Source organism: Mustela putorius, unplaced genomic scaffold, assembly GCF_011764305.1.
Source record: "Mustela putorius furo isolate JIRA1106 unplaced genomic scaffold, ASM1176430v1.1 tig00000589_pilon_pilon_pilon, whole genome shotgun sequence".
In the NCBI taxonomy this organism is placed as follows: domain Eukaryota; kingdom Metazoa; phylum Chordata; class Mammalia; order Carnivora; family Mustelidae; genus Mustela; species Mustela putorius.
The window spans coordinates 1,354,630-1,367,627 of NW_025421425.1; the positions used below are offsets into that span (position 1 = coordinate 1,354,630).

At 47.9% G+C, this 12,998-nt stretch overlaps 1 protein-coding gene across 6 annotated transcripts in view; it reads right to left on the reverse strand.

Moving 5' to 3' along the window:
* Positions 1 to 595: 595 nt before the first annotated feature.
* Positions 596 to 12,998, reverse strand: part of SEMA5A (semaphorin 5A) — a 466,937-nt gene continuing 454,534 nt past the window's right edge. For 5 of the 6 annotated variants that reach the window (XM_045082005.1, XM_045082008.1, XM_004761227.3 and 2 more), the window contains 2 exons: positions 11,438 to 11,649; positions 596 to 8,233 (listed from right to left, as the gene is read on the reverse strand). In XM_045082005.1, coding sequence (XP_044937940.1) covers positions 8,114 to 8,233; positions 11,438 to 11,649 — 332 coding nt within the window. In that variant the 3' untranslated portion in view covers positions 596 to 8,113. Of the gene's footprint in view, positions 8,234 to 9,060; positions 9,095 to 11,437; positions 11,650 to 12,998 lie in introns of all 6 variants that reach the window. The other variant, XM_045082009.1, reaches the window with a different exon arrangement.

The following is a 12,998-nucleotide window of genomic DNA, read 5'->3' on the forward strand; positions in this document are numbered from 1 at the left end:
GGGGGGGGGCGTCAAAAGTTATATGAGGATTTTTCAACAGCAGGCGTCAGCTCTTCTAACCCCCGCATATTGAACAGTCGAGAAAAAGAGAAAGAGGCCAGGGCATCATGGACACTGCCTTATGAAATGTGACTCCCACTCAAGAGAGGTTTTTCTGGGTCAGGCATCTTCTGTGTTCATGCTGATAGTCAGCAGTTAATTCAAGAAAACCTCCTTTTAGGCAAGAAATAATGGAATATGGTGTGCTGGAGAGAAGATGAGTAGAACTTAAGGAAGGAATCATCAACAGTACCTGATACCAACTCCTGGCAAATTAAAGCCCTGGTTGGCTTTCCTGGTCATGTATCTCCTGTTGCCCATAGGAATATTTCTAACACTTCTCAGCTGCATTGCAAAACCATCATGAAGTTAGTGGGGCCGATCTTGGCCACCACAAAACAGGTCTTGGGGTCAGAAGAGCAAATAGGCATTGGATGGGGGCGGTTTCCCAGAGGGCTGTCCAGTCTCAATCTGCTGAAACCCTCTTCAAGGAGCTGTCATGCCTTAACACCTCTGGAGGCAGAGAGACACTGAGGCAAAGAACAATCTCACTAAATTGTTTCCTAAATGGTAGGATTTATTTCAATGCTCACATACAATTGAATGAGACAAACTATTTACATAAAACATAAGTACAAAAAATATAATACAATTTATACTGTACATAGTCAGGATTCTCTTCTTTTGTCTGAAAAACGTTGGCAGGTAGAGATGATGTGGAGGGGTGCTATGGAGGGAAGATTGCACTCTTAGTGGCACTCATGATCATTCTTCATGAATTTATTGGTTAAAAAATTGTTAAAATTGGTTTGGATTACAGAAACTGGAAATTCACAAGAGCAGTGAGTGAGCACGACATTTCCCCTTCTTAATAACAGATCATTTTATCTTATATGTTTGCTTTCTGGAAAGTTGGGACCTACAGTAGGTGTGGGTTGGTTTCTGCTGATTGGCGGGTAACCCCGCCCCGCCCCCCACCAGCCAAGCCTCTTCTCAAAATTTCCATAACTGATCCAATGGAGTAGCACATGAGCTCCCTGCCTGGGGTGTCACAAGTGGTATCGCAAACTGATTTTTGAAAGCAATGTATCTGTCAGGTGTCATTAAACAACATTCTTGGATATAGACCTGGACAGCTCTCCAGTGAGGATTTAAGACCAATGAACTGATGAACAGAACACATAAAAGTGAAGACTACTGGAAATTTGTATTACACATTTCTAACAACAAGGTTTTTGTGCAAATGAAACCTTGAAAACCGAATGTAAGGACAGGGGAAAAAAGTGCACCCAACAGCCCTATGAAGAAAGTTCTGACACTTCAAGAGATTTCCAACAGGGCAACTGAAACTCCAGTTCCTCGTTTAAAGGAAGAGAAAGGCCACGTTGCCTCATGTAAAGAGACCCATTCTGATTATTAATACATATTGTCTTTTAAAAATTAATTTTAAAGTTGAGAACTTTCTGCAAGTTTCCCAAGGGCTGAAGTTGGCTTTGGAGAAGGTTCAGTGGAAAAATGAAACAATTCCAAATAAGTTTATTTTGCATCACAAAGCAGCAAAAGCAAACTAACAGAACGAGGAATTTAATTTCATAACATCTTCATAAATCATATCAAGGGGCATACACACAAGCTTTGTTACCCACTTTTGAAGAATGCTACAATAAACCACGTTTGTGCATTTTCTTTGCAGATGACACAGAGCTTTCAGTGGTGGATGGAGGTGCTGGGGTTGAAGGCTCAAACTGTGATTTCCTTCAAATGGCAGAAGTTCAAGTTTGATGTTGGCCAACAGTCACAGTATAAGAAAAAACACTTTTAGTCGAGAAAACACCATTAACTTTCCTACACCAAATTAAGGTTGACAACTTTGTGTACTTGTAAGCAATGTTGACATTGACTTAAAAAAAAAAAAAAAAAGCACACAAAGTTTTAGGTGGTTCTCATTCCACTCAGTGTATCCGTGCCAGCTGTCACCAGCCTGATTTTCCTCTGTCTGTGGACCTGCCTGAAGAGGGACAGTAACAAAGTTTCTGACATCCATTGGCAGCTCATCGGCAACCCTATCATTGGTCCAAGGTTTTTTGTGGAAGATGTATAATTAAAGTGATGGAACACACCTCTGCCCTTGTTCTGGTGCCACCTGCTCTGCTAATGGGGGCAGACATCACATCTAGGATGTGCTCCTTAGGTCATTTTCCATTCCTGAGATCCAAGAGATATAAAAGAATGATTTTCTTCCAGGTGAGCCAATCAACCCTCTGCTTTGAACTAGAACCAGTAATGTCCAGATACGATGATAAATCACCATCTCAAACAAGGCACTGGCAACTTTTTATGGCAAATTAAACCATCTGTGCTTACGGAGGATGGCTAACAATGCTTTCTTCTCAGCGACAGGAGAGGAGGACAGTTTAGGATTTTCCAGAATCCCGATTTTTCCTCCCAGCTCGTGTTTATTGAGCACTTGAACCCATCTGAACCACTGTTTGTACTGCCATTCACCTCACATTTGGACTGTGTGGCATTAAGCTGCCACGAAGCTGAAAAAGAAAAGGGTCATGTTACCACCACTGGCCTCGGATTTCTTCCTAAATGGGAAGAGATGGAATGGATGGCATTACCTGTCCAAAATGTTGGTTTAAGAAATGCTGCAGTGTGGTCTCCTCTCTCTACTTTGTTCCTTTCAGGATTTAAAATATCCTTGGCTAGTTACCCTCATCATATCAATACAGAAAAGCCTGTTTGAGCAAAAATTGATCCTGACTCTGGTCAAGGGTAAGAAGCTTGATTGCTCCGGATTGCAGAATGAATATGATCTTTTGCAAATACTGCGAGGCAGTGTACATCAGGAACTGTACACTTGGTATCAGGCTCTGAAGTTGGTTTTGATGATGTTTTAAGTCCCTGTGCAGTGTAAGCTACATTTTCAAGAGAGAACAATCTCCATTCCTGATGCTTTTGTAACATGTACCAAATTTTTGATAATGTGATGTATGATAGACAAAAAAACCTTGATCCATCAGGTCCCCAAAATACATATAACACATCTTTACTATGTCCATTAAAAAGGGGGTACAGAATAGACATTCTAGAAATCCCTGCCAATAGTCCAACATTGCATCTTGTTCACTACTTTTCAATTTCCAAAAGGAAAAGCAAGGATTCTGGTAATTTATTTCCCTGTATTTTATCGGGTTATCAAAAACAGAAAATAGGAATACCTTGAGTCAGTGTTTGTAGAGTTACAAAGTATTTCTCACTTATTATTCATGACCTCAACTAGGGAGAACAACAGAAATAAATTCCAAATCTTTGATCTTCCATTGTAATGCACTGAGCAGTAATTGGCATTTTTGAAGATTTTATTTATTGAGAGAGAGAGAGAGAACAGGAGAGGGGAGAGGTCAGAGGGAGAAGCAGACTCCCTGCTGAGCAGGCAGCCTGATGTGGGACTTGATCCCGGGACTCCAGGATCATGACCTGAGCCGAAGGCAGTTGCTTCACCAACTGAGCCACCCAGGTGCCCCCGGCATTCCTTTTTGCGCATTCTTCTGGTCAAAGTGACTGCTACTTTACCTTCTCCCATATCACACCCATTGTCCAGAGAAGCAATGTGCTCAACATGGCTTTGTTTTCTGATAACAGATTATCGTAGGTCATCAAGCCTACAATGCTGTGTCCTCCTATTCTCACCAGGTGACAAGAATGGCCAGGACATAATGGAGACAGGAGAAGGGGTGAATGTATTGGGCATGCCAACACAATCGAGAACTCCTTTTTGCCTCATCTTAAAAGTACCTCAGAGTTTGCGTAGGAGTTACGGTTCTCATTGTAATTCTCACCTTCAGGAACACTGATTATTGGAGGTTTATGCTTAGGGACTTCCAGCTCTGTGGAGAATGGCTCTTTTGAGGCAGAAGCCATTCACTGTACCCCCCACGGGTACCTGTTGTCCCTGGGTGGGGGCCCCAAGCCAGCTTTTGAGATGAAAATGCTGAATTCCATGGAGAGCGCCCATTAAATACCAGAAACCAGAAAACCCCAATGGAGAGTAAAAGACCTGCTGAAGGTGTTTTAACACTGTAGGGGTCAAGTCCATGATTTATTCTGAAAGCAAGGAAAATGTCATAAAGGAGCAGCAGGATATTTGTGAACTCAGATGCTACCAACACTACACCTTCAGTGTGCATTACGGCAGTGTTTATGCAAAGATGATTAGCTGAGTGCAGACTTGATAGATGTGTAACATAAAATCTACTCCGAACTTCCAGTAGACCCTGGAGTATCCTGGGGACACGGGACTCCTCCGCTGAGACTGTGTCCCTAACTCAGAAAGGCGGTCTGACCCATGGATTCTGCCAAAGCTCCAGTGGAAACCCTCCCCGTCCTGGACTTTGAGTCCCACGACTCTCACCCCTGTGCAGAGAAATAAGGAAATAAGGCCATCCTCGGCTGAAACTCCCGCCCTCAGGACAGTCGGTTCTGGAAGAGTCCCAGCGTCAGACCCACAGAACTGTGCGCGCATCCCGGCTCCCCACCTGGGACCCGCCCTCACACTCAGCTCGGGAGCCACTGGGTCCCCATTGTCACCTTTTCTCACTTTTGCTTCTCTGCCCTCTGGCATCACTCCGTGAGTCCGTGGGACCAGACCCTGGTCCGCCCTGAGCACGGGGGCGACCCCTTCCCAGGGACAGGGCTACTCCGGGGCAGGGATGCTCGTCCCGCACCGTCCATTCCTCCGCAGGCCCTGAGGTACCCCGCCCGGCCCGGCGCGCACACAGGGAAGCGCCACTGGCGGTCAGGACACACCTGAGTGGGCTTGCTGGACGTCCCCGCGGGAGTGGGGTGCAGAGACCGCCCCAAAGCATCACGGACATGGGCCTCCAGCGAGCCTGGCAACCGAGCGCAGAAGCACGGAGTCTGCTGGCGGAGGGGCTTCCGTGGGGCAGAGCTGCCCCCAAGTCGCTGTCCCATCGCTCAGGGTGACGAACCCATGTTCATGCCAGCCGCTGGTCCACAGCGCTCCTGGGGAAAGCTGTGCTGTGGTGTCCCTCCGTAGGACGGGGCCTCCACCCGCTGCGCATTCAGCGCGGGGACTCCTCCGGCCAGAGAAAGGACCCTGAGCAGCCCCGACCCTGGGAATCACTTCCAAAGACTTTAATGTGAGACGAAAGCCACTTTCCTAATGAAAACAGGCAAACTTCAGCCCTAGCCAGAAATAATCCTAGAGATTAAACTGTGGTCAGTGCCATTGGATGTTGGGTTCAAAGCGGGGTGCGGCTTGAAAACAGTAATCCCGATCTGTGCTGCTTGTACTAGGAAGGGAGGAGGAGGAGGAGGGAAGGAAGGAAGGAGAAGGAAGAGAAAGACAGAAAACAGCCGTCATTCAGAAACGCACAGTGCGACCCCCGGGGAAGGCAAAGGTGGCAGCCTCCGGGAGGGCGACTTCAGGGAGGACCCCCGGGTGCGCGTGGGGGCTCCCCAGTGACAGCCGACCTGGGGCTCAGGCACCAACCGGGGGACCGCGGGGAGGCGCGCAGCTGGGAGCAGCGGCCACGGAGGGACGGAAAAGCCGAAGCTACCCCAAAGCTGCTTAAAATAGTTAGAATGTAGTTAAAATTATTCTTAACCGACTGAAATTCTGTGAAATGAGAGAGGGAGAGAGCGCGCGAAGCCACAGTCGTCTTCCTTTGCGCAGAGCTTCAGAGGACGAAAACGAGAGCATTGTTTTTTGCGGTGACAAGTCCCAGGACGGATAATCCGCAACACGAGAACTCGTGGAGAGAGGGCGCCGCCCCGGTCACTGCAGGAGCCGCACGGGGGCCCAGCGTGGACTTAGAAAGCATTTCCAGTCAGGTCCAGCGATGTTTTCTCAAAATATTAGTATTCCGTTTCCCAGGGGAGAGAAAAATGAACATTTACGCTTAGAAAACACCTGGGGGAGGGATTCCAAAGCAGCTGCAATGTGCTTCGCAGTGAGGACATGTTTCTTCAAGGAAAGGGACGCCCAAGTTGGAGCATCCGGTGCGAATCTAGCTGAAGGGCAGCGGGGAAGCCATCTGGCGGAATTTCACCTCCTCGGTGTGGACTTCGGCTCTCCGTGTCCAAGCAGAGCGGTTGCACACAGCAGAGAAGCCGCACAGGACAGACAACATGGACGCCCGTTGGAAAGATCCAGAACACCACTCCGGTGTCCTCTCTCCAACCTCCCAGAGACCCCCATCATTTAAATTGGAATTTTAGTAGAATAGCTTGTGAAAATCTGGCTGTAGGAGAATATTTTCAATACAACAATACTCATGACTAAATGTGGGATTTTCCCCAACACCCTCTGAAATTGTGTCTTTAAACTAGATAGGATAGAAGCATGGGTGCTAAGAAGCCTGTGCACCTCAGTGTCTATGCTGTGGTGTCCATGGATCTGAAGGTTCACTGTGCAGTAAGAACCTGATGGACTGTCCACGTCGGTCGCCCTCACCGCATCCGCGGGTGTGGGGGTGTCAGACGAACAGTTCCAGTCTTTTGGAAATTATTCAACCAACTGTATTAGTTGTTTATGAGTAATTTCTCCTGCCTTTTTTTTTTTTTTTGGCCTTTCCAGGGACTTCTATGAGTAATATAACAACACTCTGAAATGCTTAGCGATGATCAATGCTCAGAACTGCAGGGATCACTGAAAACCTTACTCTCCTGCTTTCTCAAGGTACATCTTGAAATGCGATTGCCTCGGTGCAGGGAGAAGTGGGAGGGGCGGAGGAGAGGGCAGCACTGACAGAGAAACACAAGGCACCAGAACAAAATGTGTCCTCCTCACCTGACCCGGAGGCGGCAAATGACAGCCGGGTACTTGGGGCTTACGTCAATATGAACATCGATGGGCTGCAGAAAGCCGGCTTCACTCATCAGCAATGCGCTGGGAGGGGGCTGATGGCCACACACTAGTTCTCTCAGCACACAGAAAATACAAAGTTGCTTCTCCTTAAAGGTCAGTTCTTTTGATCCTTTCTATGACATGGAAAATTAAAAAAAAAAAAAAAAAGCTGGTTTCAATTCTATTTCAAAGTATTTTTTAATACCTTCCCTCATTGGTGTCATGGGTGTTCATGATCTTTCCTTGCAGGGACGGAGAGGATGAGGAGGCTCTCCAGATGGTGAGTGAGTGGTGGTTCTACGCATGGCTCTCCAGGACCGGACCGGACAGGTGGGCTTCCGGGCCCACTGCACGACAGGCAGCTCCCGGGAATGCCAGGAAGTCCAGAAGCGAGACTATGACGGCTAGCCCTGCAGCGTCATGCGGAGGGCTAAACCCTTCATCATGGATGAGCCTCTGGTCTTTACGCTCAGCTCCACCAGGGGTGACACCGGAAGTGCATCAAGACTAAGGGAGGGATGAGTGTGTCACACCTCATGCCATCATCACCTCCGCAGACACAAGCCAGGGTGAATCCCGGCCCTTGCCCAAGTGAGAACCATTCCAAGTCCAAACACACAAGTTGCTTCCGAGGTTTCCACAGAATGATCCAGGTTGGGAAGATGGCAGATCCGTGTTGAGTAACTACAGCCACATTCCTAGCCCTCATTTTACCAAATACCACGGACCTAACACTCTTTGTGGCGGGAGGGGGACTCTCGTCGGAAGTGTCTATTTTCTTGAATAAACACATCATGAAGATTTATGCTCAAGAACAGGAAGGCATTCCTATTTCTAAAGACTTCTTCCTATGTGGGTGGTACATTTATTAAAAAGCGCAAGTAAAATAACAGACTTGTTAGAAAAATGGACCAAACGGCAATAAAAAAAAAAAAAAAACAAAAAACTATAAACAAAACTTCATGCCATGGCTCATTTGACAACGATCAAGCATTTAGACCAGATTTTCACGACATCATATCTAGATTTTTGTTGCTTTTCGGGATTTTTGTTGCTTTTGGCAGCAATGGGAAACTCGTGGCTTGAAATGCACTTGAAAGGCATCCAGACTTCATCTCTGAAGTCTTGGAAACATGGGCAGTCATGGAGCACAGGCCTTGAGGAACGGGGCATTATGAGAAGCCAACAATAGAACAGCTATCAGTACTCATCGTAGTTATTGAGATCTGTAAAGTAGGCATTAGAATAGGTCTTCCCGGTGAGATGCGGGTTGAAGTACTTGTTTCTTTCTTCTAGGATCAAGTTGTTTTTGTTAAATGCCTGTAAAAAGTAAAATAATAAAAGAGAGAAATTTAAGAACATTCTACAAGCAGTATTTCAGAAGGAGAACGTAACAAGGGGATGATGACATTGAATTTGAACTCCCTCCTGAGGCTCCGTTGTTCGAGACGTGATTTCCCACTTACTTGCTTCCTCACCTCATTTGACTTCCCGACGACCCGCCTCACGACCAGAATGAGGTTGGCAAGTTTTGACCAATAGAAACCTTCAACAAACCTAAAACTCCCGTGATTTCGAACCAACACACCCTCTGAATGTTCCGGGACAGTACGATTTAAGCAGCTTTCTGATGATCACAGACAGGTACATTAATAAGAGATTTCCAAGGAGCTTATTTAAGTAAATGCATGTAATTTCAAATGCCCTGATTTCTCTCCATTTTCTCCAGGTGCCAGCAGGCGAGCATGTGATGAGGAAGCAGCCCCCCTGCAAGCTGCCACCTGGGGGCTCTGCAGCCGGACAGGGGCTCAGACCTAGCAGCATCTGCCCTTGTACCTAAGGACCCTGCTTAGTGGTTTCACTGTAAGTGCCTGTTTTGCTTTTCCTGGGGCACTTTTTTTTTTTTAAATTTATATTCAGTTAGCCAACATACAGTACATTATTAGTTTCAGATGTAGTGTTCGGTGATTCATCTGGTGCCTGTAACGCCCAGGGCTCATCACATCACATGCTCTCCTCACGGCCCATCCCCCCCTTACCCATCCCCCACCCACCTCCCATCCCACTACCAGTCAGCACGGTCAAAATCAACAAGACAGGAGACAAGAAGTGCTGGCGAGGACAAGGAGAAAGGGGAACCCGCTTACACGATCGGTGGGCATGCCGGCTGGTGCAGCCACTCTGGAAAACAGGACGGAGGTTCCTCAGGATGTTAAGCATAGCTGTCCTGGGACCCCTTTTAAAACAAACACTTAGAGGGCCATTTGGGTGGCTCGGTCGCTTTAGTGATCGACTTTTGATTTTGGCTCAGGTCATGATCTCAGGGTTGTGAGCTGGACTAGTGTGGAGTCTGCCTGAGATTCTCGCCGTCTCCCTCTGCCTCTCCCCTCCCCCCCGGCTCATGCACCCATTAATTAATTAATTAATTAAGAAAATAAAAAAAATAAAATAACCACTTAAGAGTTGAGCCTTATAGCCACCTTATAAGCAACAGGTGCCTGTCTCCTGCTCACTGCTGACCAGGGATGGAGGACCGCTTCCCCAGGCTTGCAGCAAAGGTAAGTCAGAACCCTGGGACCTGACTTCCTTTGAGTGAGTGCAGGGAGACTGTGCCTACAGCCAAAACAAGCCTGGGGTTTCCCCTTTCCCAAAGGGGGAGCTGGGGTGCTCCCATTCATCAGGCCATAATATGCATGTTATTGGGGGGCCCAGCTATGGCCCCCAACACAGGCTACTGTAGCCACTTCCGACACGGATGCCCTTCCTTATGAAGTCATTAAAGCAACCTACACTTTCAAAATGCAGACTCTGCCAGGTTGAGGGTGACTATTAAATAAAGGACTGACTGACAGATGTAGATTAGTTGGCAGAGGCCAACTCTCCAGGACTGGTCTGGGTAAGGTATCAGAAGAAAGTTCCAGAAGGATCATTAGAGACTAGGCAGCCATCAGTGCCCTCAGAGTAGTGAAATTTCTTAGTATCTGGGTGGTTCCTGGATCTCAAGTGAGATCAAAGACCAGCTCAATTATCTTAGGACACTTAAAGTACCACACAAGTTCATAGGTTGGCATCACATCTCAAGGAGCCCCACTCCTGGATTCTGAAGGCTTGTTTGAAAGGTTCTTGGTCATAAAAGTTCTTGCTCATACTCCGGGAGCTCAGTGCTGAGAGGGTGTGGGGGCATCTTAGTGGTGGCCGCCTTCATTCCCTGGTCCGAGCACAAAATTAGCATCAGGTGCTGATGGGCTCTGGGTCCCGGTGTCAGCAAGGCCTGGGGTTGGCCCTGTCGCTGTCCCAGTGTCGGGGAAGGGATCTCATGGTAGGAGGGAAATGAGAGGATGCTGTGGCCCCCAGCCAATAGACTTTCCAAGCACGTGAAGTCGTGAGGGCTGAAGACATTCCATATTCCCACGTGGGAAGGAAATCGAATTTCAAAGGAAACCATCATAGTAGAGAGCAGAAAAACACTCCCTGAGAAGGTTTAGGGAAGGTTTAGGGGTCCCATCAATTTAAGAGGTATATCAAAATGGGAACTTCCTTCATTCACGTGGGTGCGGGAAGTCTACAAGAGCCCAAATGAGCTTCTGGCTACACCCCCGACTCCTGCATTTTATCCCCTTTAAGCCTCACAACAGAGATCTGACAGTCATATTGCTATACCCATTTTAAAGATGAAGAGATCGAGGTTCAAAGAATTAACTAACCTGTATTCTACACCCTGACGCACAATGCCTCAGACAAAAGCCACACTGACTTTGCCAGGCACTAGTCAAGGCACTTAGTGTAACTATTTCATCTGCTTCTCATGATCTCCAATTTAGGAGGAGAAAGCAGAGGCTCACTGAGTGTCAGTGAGAGGCTTCATGTTTACCCAGCTGGTGGCTCCTGGACTCAGGTCTGCCTGGTCCAGAGCTGATGCCCTTTCTACTGCTTCTTCCTCAGAAGGAGGAGACTGGCCATCGACTCTGTTTCTGGGCGAACACGGAATTCATCACCCATTGAGAAAATTTAGCTGAAAACTTCGTCTCACACGAGTCACACAGTGTGCAAAGCTGAAGAAGCTTCATTATGTGTAAAACTCATTTGAAGATAGTTTTTCTAATAATGTAACAATTTTTCTCAGGATGCCACCCTGGTGATTTCTGCCACGAACCTGGATATCGGATGACCCCACCCTGGTTCTCGTTACCACTGTCCTGTGTGTACGGGTCCTCAGCCTGGAGCTCTTCCCTTCGGCAAGAGCCCTCTTTGGACATGGAAAGCACAGTGGAGGCACAGCTGGACATTGGCTAATGACCCAGTATCTTCCAGAATTTCATCTGCTGTCATTTCCAAGTCCTATTTTTAATCCACTTCCCCACAGAAGGCGCCATCTTCTTTGCAGGCGAAGCAAAGCTAAGATGGCAGCTCCGTCATGAAGGACACCGGTTCCCTTGCTCCCCAGGCTTTCACCTAAGCCACCACCCCTGAGCTTGGCCAATCCCCCAGGCCGCTTCCTTGTGCCTCTGTCTGCCACTCCCTTACCTTGATGGCTTCCACCGAGTCGTACTTGTCCAGTTTGTTGATGTGGTTGGTGATGCTGGTGTTGAGGGGGGCGGGAGCGACAGGGTGGATGACGGTGGCGTCATGGGACTGCTGCTGGTAGCGCTGGCAGTAGGTGTAGACGAGCAGTGTAAGGAGGCAGCCCAGGATGGAGCTGCTCAGCCCCACGGCGATCATGTGGAACATGTTGAACTCTGGGAAGACAGCACCAAAACAGACGTGCGTTGGAAAAGAACGCGCCACTCGACGTTGCAATGCATGTGGATGAAAAGAGCAAGACAAAATAAAAGGCCCACGACCTTCCTTTGAAATGTCATGGCCACCCACACACTCCTGCCCAGGGAGCACAGTGTATTTTAAGTGAAGCCTCTTCCGAACGACAACCAGTCTCTTGGAGATCACCTTTGTACACTGGCAGAAGCATCTCTTTTCTTTAAAGGATTGTACAAACCTGCTTCTCTGTTTCAAGTGCAGTAGGATCTCTGGTTTAGGGGGTTCCTAGAGAACATTTTTTCCATGCTCTTTAACAGGCGGAACATCCCTGCCTACAGCCTATGAGAACAAGGTGAGAACGCATTTACGGCTTCCAAGTCCTGTTCACAATTACTGCGTTTTGGCGACTTTATAAAAAAAGATGGTTTATGCCAAAGAAATAAATGATTTGTGCCAAAGGAATAAAATATGATATTTTAGTGGTTATGAAACAATCCTCTTTTACATATTTTTTTCTATTCAATAGGATCTTTGGGTTATTTTCCTTGAGTTATGGATATAAGACGTTGGAAAAAATGAGCAGACATGGATTTATGTCTCTAATATGGGACTGGCTTGAGGGACGCAAGGTCACATAACAAAGGCCTCGCAATGTCTGCGAAACAACCACATAGAAAAATAAATGTTCATCATGTGTGATAGGACGCCGTACGAGGAAGGTTTTAAGCCTTTCTTTCATGGAATAAAGACAACATCTGGGCAATGCTCATGAAGCTGGGCCTAGTGAACATCAGGTGAAGCAGAACGTGACCTTACTTTGTCTACTCTGTTGGCACCAGGTGGCTGTGGGTTACTGGCCTGTCCCTGCACAGGACACAAGCCCGAGGACAGGCTTTCCCCCCATGCTGTTCCCTCCACTCACCACCAGGGGCGGAGTGTCACCCATGCTCTTCCCTGACCTGTCTGTCCATCCTGCACTCAGAGCCATTGGAAATGCCTGCGAGGCACACTGCGGACACCAGGCAAATCACAGAGTCACACAGAGGTCCCCAGCCCTCAGGGGAAGAAGGCCTGCAAGTCTGTCCCTTGATCTAGGCCTTAGGGTGTTTGCGCCACAACTACCCTGGCTCCTGCCTGACTCTGCAGCAGAGGCGGGGCTCCCGCGCTGTCCCCACACCTTGACACCTCTACACCGTGTCCCTTTACGACTCCTGGATGCCGCGCTCCTGGGACCCCTGAGAGACAGAGCGGCCTCCCCAGGGGAGCGGCCAGCATGCACGGAGGCGGGGCGCACTGGAAGCTGCAGCCCACTCCTACCCCATTCCTGATG